General features: G+C 31.1%; 1 protein-coding gene across 1 annotated transcript; it reads right to left on the bottom strand.

The window, feature by feature from the left end:
* Positions 1-506: 506 nt before the first annotated feature.
* Positions 507-13,879, bottom strand: LOC128172336 (multiple epidermal growth factor-like domains protein 10). Its single transcript, XM_052838134.1, has 18 exons — positions 13,756-13,879; positions 11,926-12,024; positions 10,436-10,576; positions 10,049-10,183; positions 8,731-8,865; positions 7,115-7,252; positions 5,944-6,084; positions 5,335-5,469; positions 5,108-5,242; positions 4,630-4,767; positions 3,476-3,616; positions 2,695-2,829; positions 2,293-2,427; positions 2,008-2,145; positions 1,552-1,692; positions 1,146-1,280; positions 732-866; positions 507-639 (listed from the first exon to the last, which is right to left on the bottom strand). The coding sequence occupies exons 1-18, from the start codon at positions 13,820-13,822 to the stop codon at positions 554-556; spliced, it is 2,310 nt and encodes a 769-aa protein (XP_052694094.1). The 5' UTR covers positions 13,823-13,879; the 3' UTR covers positions 507-553.
* Positions 13,880-15,608: the final 1,729 nt, after the last annotated feature.

Raw genomic sequence — 15,608 nt, 5'->3', positions numbered from 1 at the left:
ATTGATAATAATGAAAACTACATCGGCCTTTTAAAATTCTTTGTTTTTATAAAGTACTACAATAGAATATCATGTTAAAGAAGTTTTGAATGATAAGTGAAAGTTGTCGTCAATCACAACACATCGCAAATACATGCAGCTATCATAGTTTTATGATTGCATGGCGATTGGTAAGATCAGATATAAAGAAAAAAATATTAAATGATATTGCAAAAACAAACTCTTTTTGGCACAAAATTACTTTGTTTTATTACAATTAGGTATAAAACAAAAAGGAACATTTAAAACTGCTCAATCTTTCAACGAAAAAGGTAAATCCGTTTTTCATCAGAGGAAACACATATTCTTATTAGATGATTTTGAAATCGCATGCAATATTTCTAAGTTAGCGTTTTTTACTATTTAAGCATCGTTTTTTCTAACAATTTTAATTTGACCACTTTTACTATAACCTATTCCTCATTGTGTTCCAGCAAACTCGCACAGAATAAATGACAAAATTAAAGTTTGTGTTGCTTTAAAATTTACTTCAGTTGTAAGAAAATCTTATTAGCTAAATCAATATCAACTGGATAAAAAGATAACACAGGATCCATGACAGAGGACATCCCAAATTTAATGTAGAACTGCTAGCCTGTGCTGCAAAATGAAACATAAAAGACATTCAAACCAATATTTTCCGTGTCAATGTATTGCATAACGTATTCGTCAATGGGGTTAACGGTTAGTACCTGTACAATACGGAGGTACCCAATGATCCAGACATCCATCTGGACAACGCCCAGTTGTAGAGTCGCATAATACTCCAGATTTGCAGTTTCCACACTTCTTTTCACATCTCTCTGCATAGAACCCAGGAATACAATCTGAAAAAGTAATATTGGTATAATATCTTTAAGGGCATTTATTTTGAACGTGTTTAGTTGTACAATATGTATTATTATGAATTCCGGTATTGTTAAATATCAAACAACAGACTAATCATTAGAACAAAAAGGTTGCTGCAAATGTTGTACAAAATGCAATGTATGTTGGCATTTTTGAACTTTTTACCATTAGATGAATTCATTAATAATGTTTTACATAAAATATGTAGATCATTATTGATCAGTAATAATTTACACTAATTTTGTTTATCTTTATACCTTTACATAATGGTTGCTGATAGTTGGTCATGCATCCATTTAAACAACGTCCTTCATTTTTTTCACAGACTTCACCGTTTACACAATTACCACATGTGCCGCTGCAATCTTTGTTAAAATATCCATCCGCACATTCTAAAATAATTTTTAAAAAGCATAATGCATCTTTTCAAAACCATATTTTTTTTTTAAATAGATGAGTTATGAATTGAAAAAACATGCGCCAGAGAATTCTATGTCAACTCATTAAAATCCCGATTCCGCTAAAACTGATATAGGTATACAGTATAATGTTTGAATTTGACTAAGATAAGTTCGAGGCACATATATCTCTCTTAAAGATGGATATTGTTCTCAAATACAATTTGTGTCCGGCGAAAATAAGAAGCACTAATTTTCCAAATACCTTCACAATATGTCCCCGTCCAATGTAAACTACACCCGTCATCACATTTTCCGGTTGACTTATTACAAGGTGCGCTGTCCTTACACATACCTTGACACTTGACACAACTTTGACCCGAGACGTAAGTACCATTACTGCAGACTTAAAATAAAAAAAGGCGTACCATTCATTTGTATACAACACAATTGTAAAAAAAATAATACAGTGTTTACTTTGAAAAATAGGGGGAAAAGAAAGAATCAGAGTATTTTTTTTCCCATAAAAACCCTATTTGTATATTAAAATTTCCGAAGTTATTCTGAAGGGTTACGTTAAAGACAGGATGCATGTTTTTAATTCAGTCAAGTGAAAGATGACTGAACGGTAACTGAAAGGTGACTTTAATGTGACTTAAATATGATTGACTGGCATAGCTAACTGTAAATATGTTCTTATTTCTTGAGGTATACAACCTACATATATCACAGCGGTCCCCGATCCAACCGTATGTGCATCCACCGGGACAGTTCCCCGTATCCATTGAGCAGGAGCCTCCGCCTTTACAGTGGCCACACTGGGTTGCACAGTCAGGTCCATATTTATACGGTTCACATTCTAACAAAAAATCAAAAAGAAGTCTTAATACGGTTTTGTTATATTCAATATCGCATAGGCGTAGTGGTGATTTAAGCATTATGGTCCTTCTATCCTTTTTGTTATCGTATGTTTTTAAACAGGTCTATAAAGTATACTTGGTATTACTTGTACAATTAGGAAGTATCCAGTGGTCCTGGCATCCATTTGGACACACACCGGATGTAGTGTTGCATGCTGCGCGAGCCTTACATTTTCCACACTTATTTTGACAACTATCTCCGTAGAAACCGGAAACACAATCTGATTAAAAGAAAATAGTTTAAAAGACCCAGTTTTTGAATATTCTTTGTATCATTTGTTATTTGTTTTGTTAGAAAGAAAATGTTATTTCATCAAATATTATTCCTATTTTATTCATTTTCTTTTAAAACACAAATTATATAGTGTACCAATGAAATAATTAAAATGCATAAATTTTATTCAATTGTCGAGTGTAATATAAAAATATTTCAAACGTGCATTTTCATTATGATTATACATTGGTTAATATATGTTGTCAAAAACGACCTTGACACAAAGGTTCCCTGTAATTTGTTTTACAGCCATTCAAACAGTGCCCTTCGTGTTTTTCACAAACTTCGCCATTTACACAAGAACCACATATGCCGCTGCAATTTATGTTGTAAAAACCATCAACACATTCTACAAAAAAGTGTTTTAAATTCAATTTATCAAACTTCAAATGAATTTTTAAATAATCATTTTTTTATCACAAATATTCTTCAACGGTGAACGCAAATTTTATTGCAGAATCCTAAAAAAAAAGGTGAAGATATTGAAATTCCTTATCCATATTCAAACTTATCTAGAATTGTTTGGTTGTCCAAAGCGATGTTTGACAAATTGAATATCCATTTTTACTCTTTAAACATGAATTTATGATTTTATATTGCTTTAAACACTGTCGTGGTGTTTATTCAAAGATACAGAAACGTATATGTTTGATGACGCTAAAATCTATACCAATACTTTTTCGCAAAGTAACCCATTACTGTGCAAGATGTTACTTTACTATTCTACAAAATTTAAATATGACACATTACATAATACACACTTCTATAGTAATTACGTCATTAAACAGTTTTGATGTACACTAAGACACAACGGCTTAGGGACGGACAATGTGATTCATGGTAAACTTTAGCATGATGTCTAGTATTTGGTATTGTAATGATTTATATAGTTTGTTAAATATAAAGGATGTTTTCAGGGTCGGAGTAAATAACGTTTTACAATGCATTCAATGAGCCACTGATCTTAATTTTGCTCATCACAGATACTTACGTACCTTCACAAAATTTTCCAGTCCAGTGATCACTACATCCGTTATCACATTTTCCGGTTGACTTGTTACAAGGTGCATTATTCATACATACACCTTGACATTTAACACACTTTCCTTGTAAAACATACGTTCCATCTTTACATTCTTTAAAAGAAGAAAGTTCATATTTATTAAGGTCGTAAAATAACAAATTAATTAGATTCTTATCTTCTTCAGCAAAAACATAAAAACTCTAGATATCATAGAATTGAACTGTCTTTGAAATTTCCCAATGTACTAAATTTTAAGGCTCAAGTATAAAATAAGACAAAAGTAGTCCTAAAGTCAAATATATTTTGCGTAGTATCTTAAAATTACATGCATTATTTATAACATTAATTGGGTTAGACATTAACGCGTTTTGACGGTAGTTCTAGCATATTGGCTGATTTTAGTTATAAAAGGATTGAAGAGTACTTTCTTAAGTTGTACAGATAAAGGATGAAAAATAAATAGATCGGATATTCATCCACAGCTTGACAAGTCAAAAGGTTGAAAGGGTGACGTGCAGGCAGGTTGATGGCTTGACAGGTCGACTGATTGACAGGTCGACGGGAAGACAGGTCAACGGATAGAGCGATTGACATTTCGACAGTTGACTGTTTAACAGGACGACAAGTCGACAGTTGACAGAATGACGGGTAAACAGGTTGTCAGGCCGACGGTTGACAAGTCGATAGGTTGACAGGTCGACAGGGTGACGTTTGACAGGTCGTGGGTATACAGATCGACCTCTCAATCATCGAACAGACGACCTGTCGACCAGTTGTTCTGTATTGATAGATGATTGATAACGCATTTTTATTGACTTCATTTAAAATCTATATTAATTATATTGCATACATATCCTATATTTAATGAATATACAAAACCGATTTACTCATTATAATTTCGAGGGGACTATTTATGTCTTACACTGAACTTGACCAAATTTTAGTGTTAAGCTTAGCTTAGCCGACACAAAGGAAGGTTAAGATACTGTCATAGGCTCAGTACAATTATCAACAGGAAATTTAATTCAAATCCTTGACTAAAAGAGTCTGCACGTATTTTACGCATTACAAGACAGACATTGTATGGTATTTGCTGCATTTTATCTACCATATAATATGAAGTACCTGTATCACAGCGTTCTCCAGTCCACCCTCCCTCGCATCCATCAGGACAAGCCCCAGTAGCTATAGAACACGATCTTCCTTGTTTACAGTGGCCACAGTCCATTGTACATTCCGGGCCGTACTTATGAGGTTCACATGCTAATTAAACAATTAGATAACGTTCCTTTAATAGAAATACTTTTTTGTTGCATAATATTTTTTTTTAAAGATAAGCCCTTAATATCATGCCTACATTGGGAAAACAACTGGCATATACTGTGAACAAAATTCTATTTTTGACGATTTTAGTTTGTAAATCGGTTCGCAGCGACTTATATTTACAATTACATGTAGATTATTTTAAATACAAAACACTAGGGACAATCTAAACTGGTGAAGAGGAATAGTTGGGCTTAGGGAACTATCGCAAACCTCGCGAAAAATCTTCCTACTGGAAGTTGATTCAAATTACACATACACGTATTTCTTAAGCTTTTACCTGTACAGTTTGGAAGGACCCAGTGGTCCTGACAACCATTTGGACAAACCCCAGAAGAAGTGTTGCATGCCTCTTCCGCTTTACATTTACCACATTTGTGTTGACAATTTTCTCCGAAAAAGCCGGAAATACAGTCTGAAGTGTAACAGTACACTTAGCAATATGTCAAAACTGAAATAAGATATGGTATATTGTTTCTCTCTTTATCTGTACACATTTCCAGATACCTTGGCACATTGGTTCCTTGAAGTCTGTTTTACAGCCATTAAGACAATGCCCGCTTACTTTTTCACAAACTTCGTCATTTACACAAAATCCACATATGCCGCTGCAGTTTTTGTTGTAAAACCCATCAACACATTCTAAAACATATACGGAGTTTTGTATTAATACTGTATTTTATTAACAGTCACGTTGAAGACCATTTACCACTGTACTAAAGTACTCGAGTTTAATTCCGTTGCTTAAACGTGGTCCGTACAGTACATTGAATTCTATTAACCAATGTTTACAAACTCTTTGAGGCCATCATTTAAATAAGAATAAAATTTTCACATGGCCCAAACAAAAATAGAAATGTTAAGGCAAACACGAATAAAGTGGACTGGATTATAGTTGTATTGTTTTAGAACAATATAAATCGCATTAAAAAGAAACATTTATGACGACATATAAAATCAATCAAACGTTTATATTTTAATATACGGATTTTTTTTTTTAGGAAAGAAATAAAGTAAATGATATTTATAATTAACAAACCAATGTTAAATCTCAATGAATAATCCTATTTTTTTAATGGCCACCAAGCATCATTCATGGACAAATAATTCAACTACCTTCACAAAAGATTCCAGTCCAGTGATCACTGCAACCGTCATCACATCTACCTGTAGATATATTACAAGGTGCTTGGTCCTTACACACACCTTGACATTTGACACATTTTCCGTGTGAAACATACGTCCCATTGATGCATTCTTTAAAAAAAAAGATTTCAATCATATCAATAAACAGTGAGTTCTTAATATTTTTATTCCTTGAAATGATATTTTTTTATTATTTTAGAATAATTTAATAACCCATTTAACGATAATAAATTTTCAGTTGTGCCCAGAAAAATTCAATGATTTTTATTTTTTTAATGAACATTAGAGTGAATCACGCTCTTATTAGCAAAATACAAACAAAATTACAACGTTTCTTAATATAGAGGGGCACACAGTTTAAAACTATAATGATGGATAGCCAGGGATAAAAGCAAAAGCTGATAATAAATGGTTCTTTATGATAAAGTGACACAATAGCAAAATTTCATTTGTACAATTGAAAAAAAAAATAAACGAATCCTCGCAGAATATTATTTCCCGTTGAAGTAGCAGAGCGGTGGGAAATTTAAAAAAGCGATTGAAAGCCAGGTTTGAGTCTTTTAGGGAATTTCGGACGAAATTCTATCGTTGGGTCAGATTAAAAAGCATAATAATTTCCCTAAGAAATTAGAGGAACAACCTAATTTAATTTCTTTTACGCAGCAAAACGAACAGAGAAGAAATTAAAGGAGTAAAGTCTGATCGTGAGTGGTATGAAAGATCTATGATATTGCGTTTGCGATTGAGATCCAGACTTATTAAAAAATGCAGAAATTAACTATAACTGATTTCAACCGTGACAAATTTCAATTGTAATTTTCACGACCGCTTACAAATCCCATGATCATTTATTCTATATAATGTTAACGGTTAGGCCTAATGTGTGTGGTAAAAAATTGAATGAATAAAACTATGTATACAGGTATACTTTTCTTTATGCCAATACAAATAAAGAACATATTTTTATTAGGACATACATTTTGTTTTATCGCAAGAAAAAGTAGTGACCTAGATTATTCGTGCGCTACTCTGACCTCTTGACCCAATCTGATGTTATGCAGGAATAACAGCGAATTGCGCAAACAGTTTTTTTTATTAGGGAAGACATTTCCAAGTCTTAATTAAGACATATGTTATTTACGTATATCGCATCTTCCTCCTGCCCACCCTTCTTCGCATCCACCAGGGCAATCCCCTGTATCCTTTGAACACGATTTGCCATGTTCACAGTGACCACAGTCCAGGGCACAGTCTGGGCCGTACTTCTGAGGTTCACATTCTATTGCAATACAGGATATATTGTACTAATAAAAAAATTCTTTGAAATAGTAAAATCATTTAAATACTAGTACAGCAAAACTCGAATATAACGAATACGGATATAGCGAATTTACGGCTATAACGAATTATTATTCATGTCCCGGCAAATTTCTTATATAAACCTATAGAAAATTGATGTGTATTACGAACACGGCTATTACGAATTTACGGCTATAACAAAGTAATTTTAAGACCCACGCTGGCAAAATTTTAACGTATTTCATCATTTTTAAAACGAATTTTTTCCATTTCAAATTTCATTGAAGAAACATGCAATTTTAAGATGCATATATAAAATACTCAAATTCAAATAGTATACGAAATCTTTTTAAAAATTGAAATGAAATGGTTATATTGACATTCTTTGTAAATTACGGTAATACTTATTTTATAACTTACGATAGTTTAGAAAACTGTTAGCCGGGAAAACCCTTAATTATTTTATTACGAATTCGCTATAATATTTTTTACGATATACGTATAGCGAATTACGGCTATAACGAAGTTTTTTCTATGGTCCCTTGAAATTCGTTATAAACGAGTTTTGCTGTATTTGGAAATTGCAAAGTAAGGTTATAACTTTTCCTTTAAAAAGTCAAATCATTTCATCAACCCTTTAAAAATGAAAAATTGCAAACGATTATTTTTGTCTACTTAAGTTTATCTGTGTATCTGTGTCTCCGTGAAAAAAAATAACAATTACAAACTGTCAAGTATCTCAAACATCTATAAAAGGAATACAAATTCAAAGCAAAGCAACACGGACCTTTAAGAATATAGAGGAAGGATCAGGTGCCATGGAAGAATGAGCCTCCTCTGCTGACCGGTTATACGAAAATGGTTGTCACAATGGTGTATGCGTCAAATATCGTTTCTGTATTTAAAGGGACTTGGACACAATTTGGGTGCAACATTTTTATCTTTATGAATAAAATGGTTTGCAAGTGCACTTTGAATGAATGACCAACATATTGGATTTTAAAGTCGTTACAAGCGAGATACAGAGATAAGAATTGATTGTTATGTAAACAAAGCTAGAGTCTTATACATGTAGTTGTTTACAAAAATGTAAAGTAGAGAATTACCATTTCTTAGTCAAAATGACTTGTAAAAAACAATTTAAATAAATTCAAGATATTCATAAATATTATTTTCAACAAAAGAAAGACACATTTGATTGACACCAATACAACACATTTTAAAAAATGACAATATTCGAGTTTTGTTTACAAAACAAAAAATTATGAGCTCTGTAATTTGCCTATAACTTGATATTTGACTTTCAAATTTTGACATAGCATTATAAACTTCTATATTGAACATTACAAACATTAAAAACGAAAAAAAAATAAATGAAATTTTTAAGTCAGATCGTGTCCAAGTCCCTTTCAAATAATTTTCCATTTTTAAAAAAAAATATACGATAATAGCAGTTACCCGAACAATAAGGAGGCTTCCAGTTGTCCTGACATCCATCTGAGCAAATACCGGAAGTAGTGTTGCATGCTAAACCAGCTTTGCAATTTCCACATATTTGTTGACAATTTTCTCCAAACAATCTAGGTAAACAGTCTAGATAAAGAAATAGATGTTTTAAATTAATATATTTGAGATTTTCCCACTGATCTGTTGAAACTTACGTTAAAGTCGATTTATGTCTCCTTTACTAACAAACAACTAATAGACGTTGTAATATATTTATTTTTAATGTATTTGCTGTAACATAAGGCACCTATGCTTTCAAGAAAAGAAAATGTTTAAACACAAAATGTCTCAATTTTTTCTTCTTCATTGTATTTTACTTATAAATCCTAGCAGCGTATATGAATAAATAATTGTGTTTAAGATATCAATGTTTTATAATTTATGACTATGCAACCAATACATTTAATTCAATTAATTTTTAAAAATGTTATGAACAAGCAATACTTTTTAGGTAAATATATCTTCTACGAAATATTCAGAGCTGAAATATATTCATGGGTGGAATACTGTTTCATTTTGAACACGTTGTTATTTTACAATATTGACCCAATAGTCAAACATGTTGCACATAGTAACAGTTGTTTTGAAATATAATTTCGAAATTTAGAGGCAATCCATCAGACTAGAATAACCAAACTAAACAAATAAAAAGAAAAAAAAGAAACAAATTCACACAAACCAAACCCGTCCTGAAATACAAAAATACAAGTCAAACAACATTTAAAGTAAAACAAGATCTATGAAGATGGCACATGGCAGTGAACAAAGGAAACCTTCAAGTCTTTCAAAAAATATCAACGAGGGAAGTAAAAAATACAAAGTCATTACAGTTGATGTCTTGACTAAAATTGGAGTTATTTCAAAATGAAGGACTCCTCCGTCTATATCCCTATTAGTAGATGAACTGAGATATTTCTGAAGTAAATATAAGTTACAATATCCCAGTAGATAAACTAATATATGTCTTATGTTGATATAAGTACAATTTACTTATCGCAATACCCTATAACTGCAATATAGGATATTTAGCTAAATAATTAGCATGCTACATAATCTACTATAACAGGGTACATATGTAGTCTCCATTTATTTCTTTAAAACATTTTCTGAGCTCCAAACATTGTAAAAGCAAATAAAAACTAAAAAAAAAACGAGGTGCAAAAGATCGCAAAAACAGCGATAACTATTGCGAAATTTACCGGATATAAGGTATATAAATCATGCTTTGATTATGTATTTTGAGAGTGATATTCGTATATAAAAGAGTTACCTTGACAAAACGGATCCTTATAGTTTGATTTACAGCCATTGATACAGTACCCATTGACTTTATTACACACTTCATCATTTCTGCAAAAGCCACATGTGCCACTGCAGTTTTTGTTGTAAAATCCATCAGCACATTCTACAAAAAAGAAGTACATTGGTTTTTATGGCAATAACTGTTGTGGTTTAAAGCCAAATATTTTATTTCATCGATGCAATAGCATAACTGTTCTTTGTTAGATATTCACAAGAATAGTTTTACCAACTTTAGTTAAGAACATTATATAATTATACACTTATATTTATTTACCTTACACGTTGATCAGAATTCAATTAAGATTGCTTTAAAATATTCAATATAAGGGATCTTCGGAATCAATGAAAGACGCACCTTCGCAAAATTTTCCAGTCCAGTGATCACCACAACCATTATCACATTTTCCGGTTGATTTGTTACAAGGTGCGTTGTATTTACACACTCCTTGGCATCTCACACACTTTCCATTTAAAACATACGTTCCGTTACTGCACTCTTGTAAGATATAAATATCAAACATGTTAAGCATAAAATAAAATACAATAAACTGCATTCAGAACATTTGCAATTTTACCTAACACAAGTTACGATTTCATTCCAAACTAAAATTTTTTTTATACTAGGTTTCTTTAAAATCTATATATACTAGATGAAAACCCGTGCAAGCGCGAGAATTAACACTTTACACACTATCATGATATAATGCTTAATATTTAAAACTTTATTTTTTAGTTCGATATCTTCTTTTTTTTTTTTAAAGTTGAAACAAAAATAAAACACATTTTTTATTCTATTTATTTCAAACAAGTAAATGGGTTTTAGTGTTTCTCTCTCTAAGTTTGGTTCTTTGGGTCAATTTTCAATATAATTTCTATTACTGGCTCAAATAAAAATTTCAGATAAAAACAATCTGGAGAGAGAGAGAGAGAGAGAGAGAGAGAGAGGCATCACCATTAAACTTTACCGTTATATGAATACATCGTTTATCAGAATATAATGATATGTTTATTAATGTGTACGTATTAAAGTTCAAGATTTACAAACAATCTGTCGTGATATGAAAGTTTATGAAATTAAAACACGCTAGGGTGTGCTTTATTCATCAATTTGCATGCATATTTTAAACCTGCCCAATGGTTAACTCGCCCTACACTCTTCGCCATGATGTCAATTTAGCAACCCGTGTCTGGATATCCCGCTCTAGAAAGTTATTTCCATTAATACTTAAGTCGAAATTATTGTTCTGTTTTACTTATCAAATGTTTAATTAAAGATCCAAGGTATCTGCCCGCGATGCATAAAAACTCGTACTACAAATTTCGTTAATTAGTCAATCTGCATTCTCATTTACCTTGTTCTGGAAAGTTCTATCTTATTTGCTCACCAGAAGTCGTGCTTCGCAAGCGACTGAGTATCGAAACTAAAACCTTCCACTAAAGGAACGAATTGACTCATTTTATTTATTCGACATTTGTCCAATCTTAACTTCTATGTTTTCTTTAAATAGACACACGGAAAATAATATTCACTTTTTAAGTAATCATTCAATATTATTTCATTGCAAGTATATTATTTGATCGAGACTATCCCTGACTTTGATCCGCCAAAGCGTGTCAACAATCTCACTCTCATTTTTTCTATTTTGGGCTTGTTTATCGAAAATGAAAGTAGGTTTTTGATTATTTTCACAAAAATAACTTATCAGTTAAAATTTAATTAAGCCTTATGGACATCATCACAAATGTGTTGAATTACCAAAGGTGTAAGCACGTACTCTGGTGCAGGCATTTTGTAGTTTATTTGCAAAATGCCTTAATTTATAAATAAATATACATATTGTTTACCATTATTACATTGCTTCCCATACCATCCAACTTCACATCCATTCCTACAATTCCCGGTAACTATTGAACATGGCTTTCCATCCTTACAATGGCCACAGTCTAACAAATAAATGCATTGATTAAACTAATTGATTAGTGATAATAGATGATATGCTATTTATGAATGAGATTTTCATAGAAAACTCAAATCAAAATCATTTTATTAAGAATGATTTTCTATAGTTTTTGTTAATTACGGGCCGCCGGAAGGCGGTCCGTTTTTTGATATACATTTAAATAGTGATACTGCGTTTCTGCGGGATAGTTCTCTTTTAATAGAATTAATAGTATGCTTCTTTTTATGAATTAAAAATTAACTTGCATGTAGAAATATGTTTCATGCCTTTTAAAAAATATCAAATATTTTTTGGTTTTAGTCGTAAATGAAAAATAGGTCATACTTAGTGGACTGTCGTGCTTGGCACATTATTATCGAGACTATAATCTATTCGGAAAGTTTCGGAGTTCTTCATTCTTTTCAAAACAATGCATCGGGATAGGTATGCGGGACATACTAAAGACCTGGAATACTAAAGACCTGAATGTCATTAAATTTTATGTAAATGATATATTTGAATTTATATGTGCCGTGTCAAATAAAATGACTTTGTATGTATATTTATTACATCTCCATGTAAAATGTGGTAGAAAATATCATGAAATGACATACATGTAAATATCAATTATTTACGCAAAAATATGGCATAAATGAAATTTTGAATTGACTGGGAAATTTGAACTAATCCATTTTTATTTTATCATGGGTCCCTTGAAATCATTTAAACTAATGCATAAAGTTTTAATTCAATACAACGCAACAACATGGTTTGAAATACATACATGTAATCTCCAATAGAAAATTGATGAGTTGAACTTTATATTAGAGTAATGTACAAATCAATGCGTCCTCCATTACTTCATACTATGATCAATGATCATACAATTACCGTTAGAAATGCTTACAGTAACAACCTCGATTCTTTATGATAATAGTAAAATGTTAAACTTCAAAACAAGTTGCTGAAAGTATATTAAACTTTACCATAAGAATTAGTACAACCAACTTTTATTTTCTTGTGTTTTTATGTAAACGACCAATGATTCATACAACAATTATACTTTTTGCGGCCCATTTGACGCTTGCGTCAATATGATTTCTTGTTAGGATTCTATTATACTTAAATAATTTTCAGTGTGCAAAACAGAAATATCAAGTTTTTCTTCGTACAAGTGTATTTAAAAAAACACATTTTATTAATACAGAGTAATCCCATCTTTTTTAAAGATTTGATAAGTATGTGAGGTTTTAAACTCTAAATGGTTGCTTTTTAGTCAATGATTTTGACGTAAACGGTTAGCCCCGATTACAACATTAATGCTCGAACACCCTATGTAAAAGTCACGATGAATGTCCCATCCGCCACATTTTAAATGAATTCTTTGCGTCACAATCACAAAAAAAACATCATTTCCGGATTTATTTTTTAACATTTTACAATCAGCGTGTACCAAAGCTTTCACAAGTGTTGTCGGTAACCTTTATCAGTTTCAATCTTGACTTCCCTTTGTTCAATCAAACACTTTATAAAGATAAAAATGCTGTATTTATCTTATTCTCGGCAATTTATATGAACGTATCTTGTATATTGTTTCATCATTGTAAATGTTTGAAAACCTAATAAACATACACAGAGTTAGTAAATTATGAAAATGACAAGTAAAACTGTGTATCCCGTGTATTTTTATAGATTTAACCATTTTTTATGCTATGTATAACATGCAAGAACATACCTAAACATGATATTCCAATTGCCACAATCAGCAGCACAATACACTGTTTAACAGAGTCAGCGAACATCACATCACAACTGTGTACTTGTCTTTACTGCCTTTAATAGATTACGACTGTTTATCAGAATAAACAGATATATTTGATATGGTAAATTTGAGATTATCTTGTGTACAAAGGAGTTGAGGTATCTGTAGATAATGTTTAAATCAAAAATGTCAGTGATTAAAATACAAGCACATTTTTTAAAAATCTAATTATTTTAAACCCTGACGTGTCAATTGATTTGTTTCATAAGCTTTTATTCCAAAGATGCCAATTTCCTAGCAATTCTGTTTGTTTTGGTTTTTTATTTACAGAAATGCCTTTTTACTATTTTTTAGTGTTACAAAAGAATATTATATATTATATACGCTAGATAAAAATGGGAAAGGTATCGCCAATTTAAGTATTTTTGGGGTTTAATTAAGAAAAAGCTAAAGCATTATAGCCAAATGATACAAGTATACTTTAATCTCAGTATTTACAAATCAAAATCGTTATCAATCTAGTTAAAAGGCAAGGCCTTACGATAAAGTTGCGGATTATCATACAGGGTAGAATGTTATCTTTACATTTGTACATATAATAATCACCATTCTAAATCGTTTTTGGGAGTTGATTTTAATCAACTCTCCTATGCACTAAATCGGGCAAAACGAAAATGAAACAGTGTTTGGACCTAAGCACAAATCAATACCGCTGACAACGCTTAGTTCTTGAAAATAATCGATAAATTCAATGCTATGTATTCTGAAGCATTGTTTTTCAGGAAATCTTATTTATTAATACCATGAAAATAATAAGATTTTTAATTTTACAAACAGTTTAGATATTTTTTAAAGTCGTATGTATTCCTACGCTAAAATTTCTCAGATATTTTTCGATTACTGATACTACTTGTCATGCAAAATCACATATCGTTGATTTTGAATAAATGATTATCGAAAAAATCAACTCCTGTAAGTACTTCAGAACTTTGATTATTGTTTGCGACCACATTCTGTTAAACTAAATTATACTTCATTGACAATGATAACGAAGGTGAAATTTATCCTCAAATATACCGCGGTTAACATGACTAATCCGTAAGTGTGGTTAAAATGTCTTATTTGGCTTGTCTACTTTGTCTAAAGGAAGCATTTTATTATAAAAATCAATATCATACTTTCATTTCGTAATAGAAGCAGCTAAAGGATTCAAAATATGACAACGCGCCTTTGATACATCGATCATGATATCATATTGTAACATATTGCAAGTTTCATGTATCGAATCTTCATAATCTAAAAATAAATAATACTTATCAGAGGTTTGATTTTGTCATTAATCAATGAAATAGAAGAATATCAATTAGGGGTTTTCTTTTTAGACAATAACTATTATTGAATGGAAATGGAATATTTTTAGACACCCCTTCCCGATTTAGAGAATGTTTGAATCTAATATGTTAGTTCTACTTTTAAATAAGTAATTAACCCCCCCCCCCCCCCCCCAAAAAAAAGTGGTTGCCCCGAATCACGGCAGGCGTTGGTATCTGTTTTGTACTTTAAAATAATTAATGTTTGAAAATTGTTTCGTGACTTAAGTGGGCATTGTATGACTCTTATTCACGTAACCATAAACGTGTTCATTTGAGTTTAAACACTTCTTAAATGTTTATCATCTGTTTGTACAGGTATAAATGTACAATTGTATATCTTAACATTCCAGCATTTTATAATTGGCAAACTTAAAAATGAATATTAAGTATAACATTTTTATTACCCATTGATTCCAAAATAAACAGTTCTTAAATTGGATATAGTTCCTGATA

This window comes from Crassostrea angulata, chromosome 2 (assembly GCF_025612915.1).
Source record: "Crassostrea angulata isolate pt1a10 chromosome 2, ASM2561291v2, whole genome shotgun sequence".
NCBI classification, from domain to species: Eukaryota; Metazoa; Mollusca; class Bivalvia; order Ostreida; family Ostreidae; genus Magallana; species Magallana angulata.
The sequence above is the reverse complement of the archived record's forward strand: the minus strand, read 5'-3'. Positions and strand labels throughout refer to the sequence as shown.

What these genes read in the sequence shown, in the direction of transcription:
- LOC128172336 (XM_052838134.1), bottom strand. Translation starts at nt 13,822, where the DNA reads ATGTTCGCTGACTCTGTTAAACAGTGTATTGTGCTGCTGATTGTGGCA. An exon ending in AGGAGGAAGATGCGATATAC is followed by an intron (nt 6,085 to 7,114) that starts GTAAATAACATA and finishes TTTTTTTTAAAG; the next exon opens with AATGCATCAATGGGACGTAT. An exon ending in GGTACCTCCGTATTGTACAG is followed by an intron (nt 640 to 731) that starts GTACTAACCGTT and finishes TTCATTTTGCAG; the next exon opens with CACAGGCTAGCAGTTCTACA.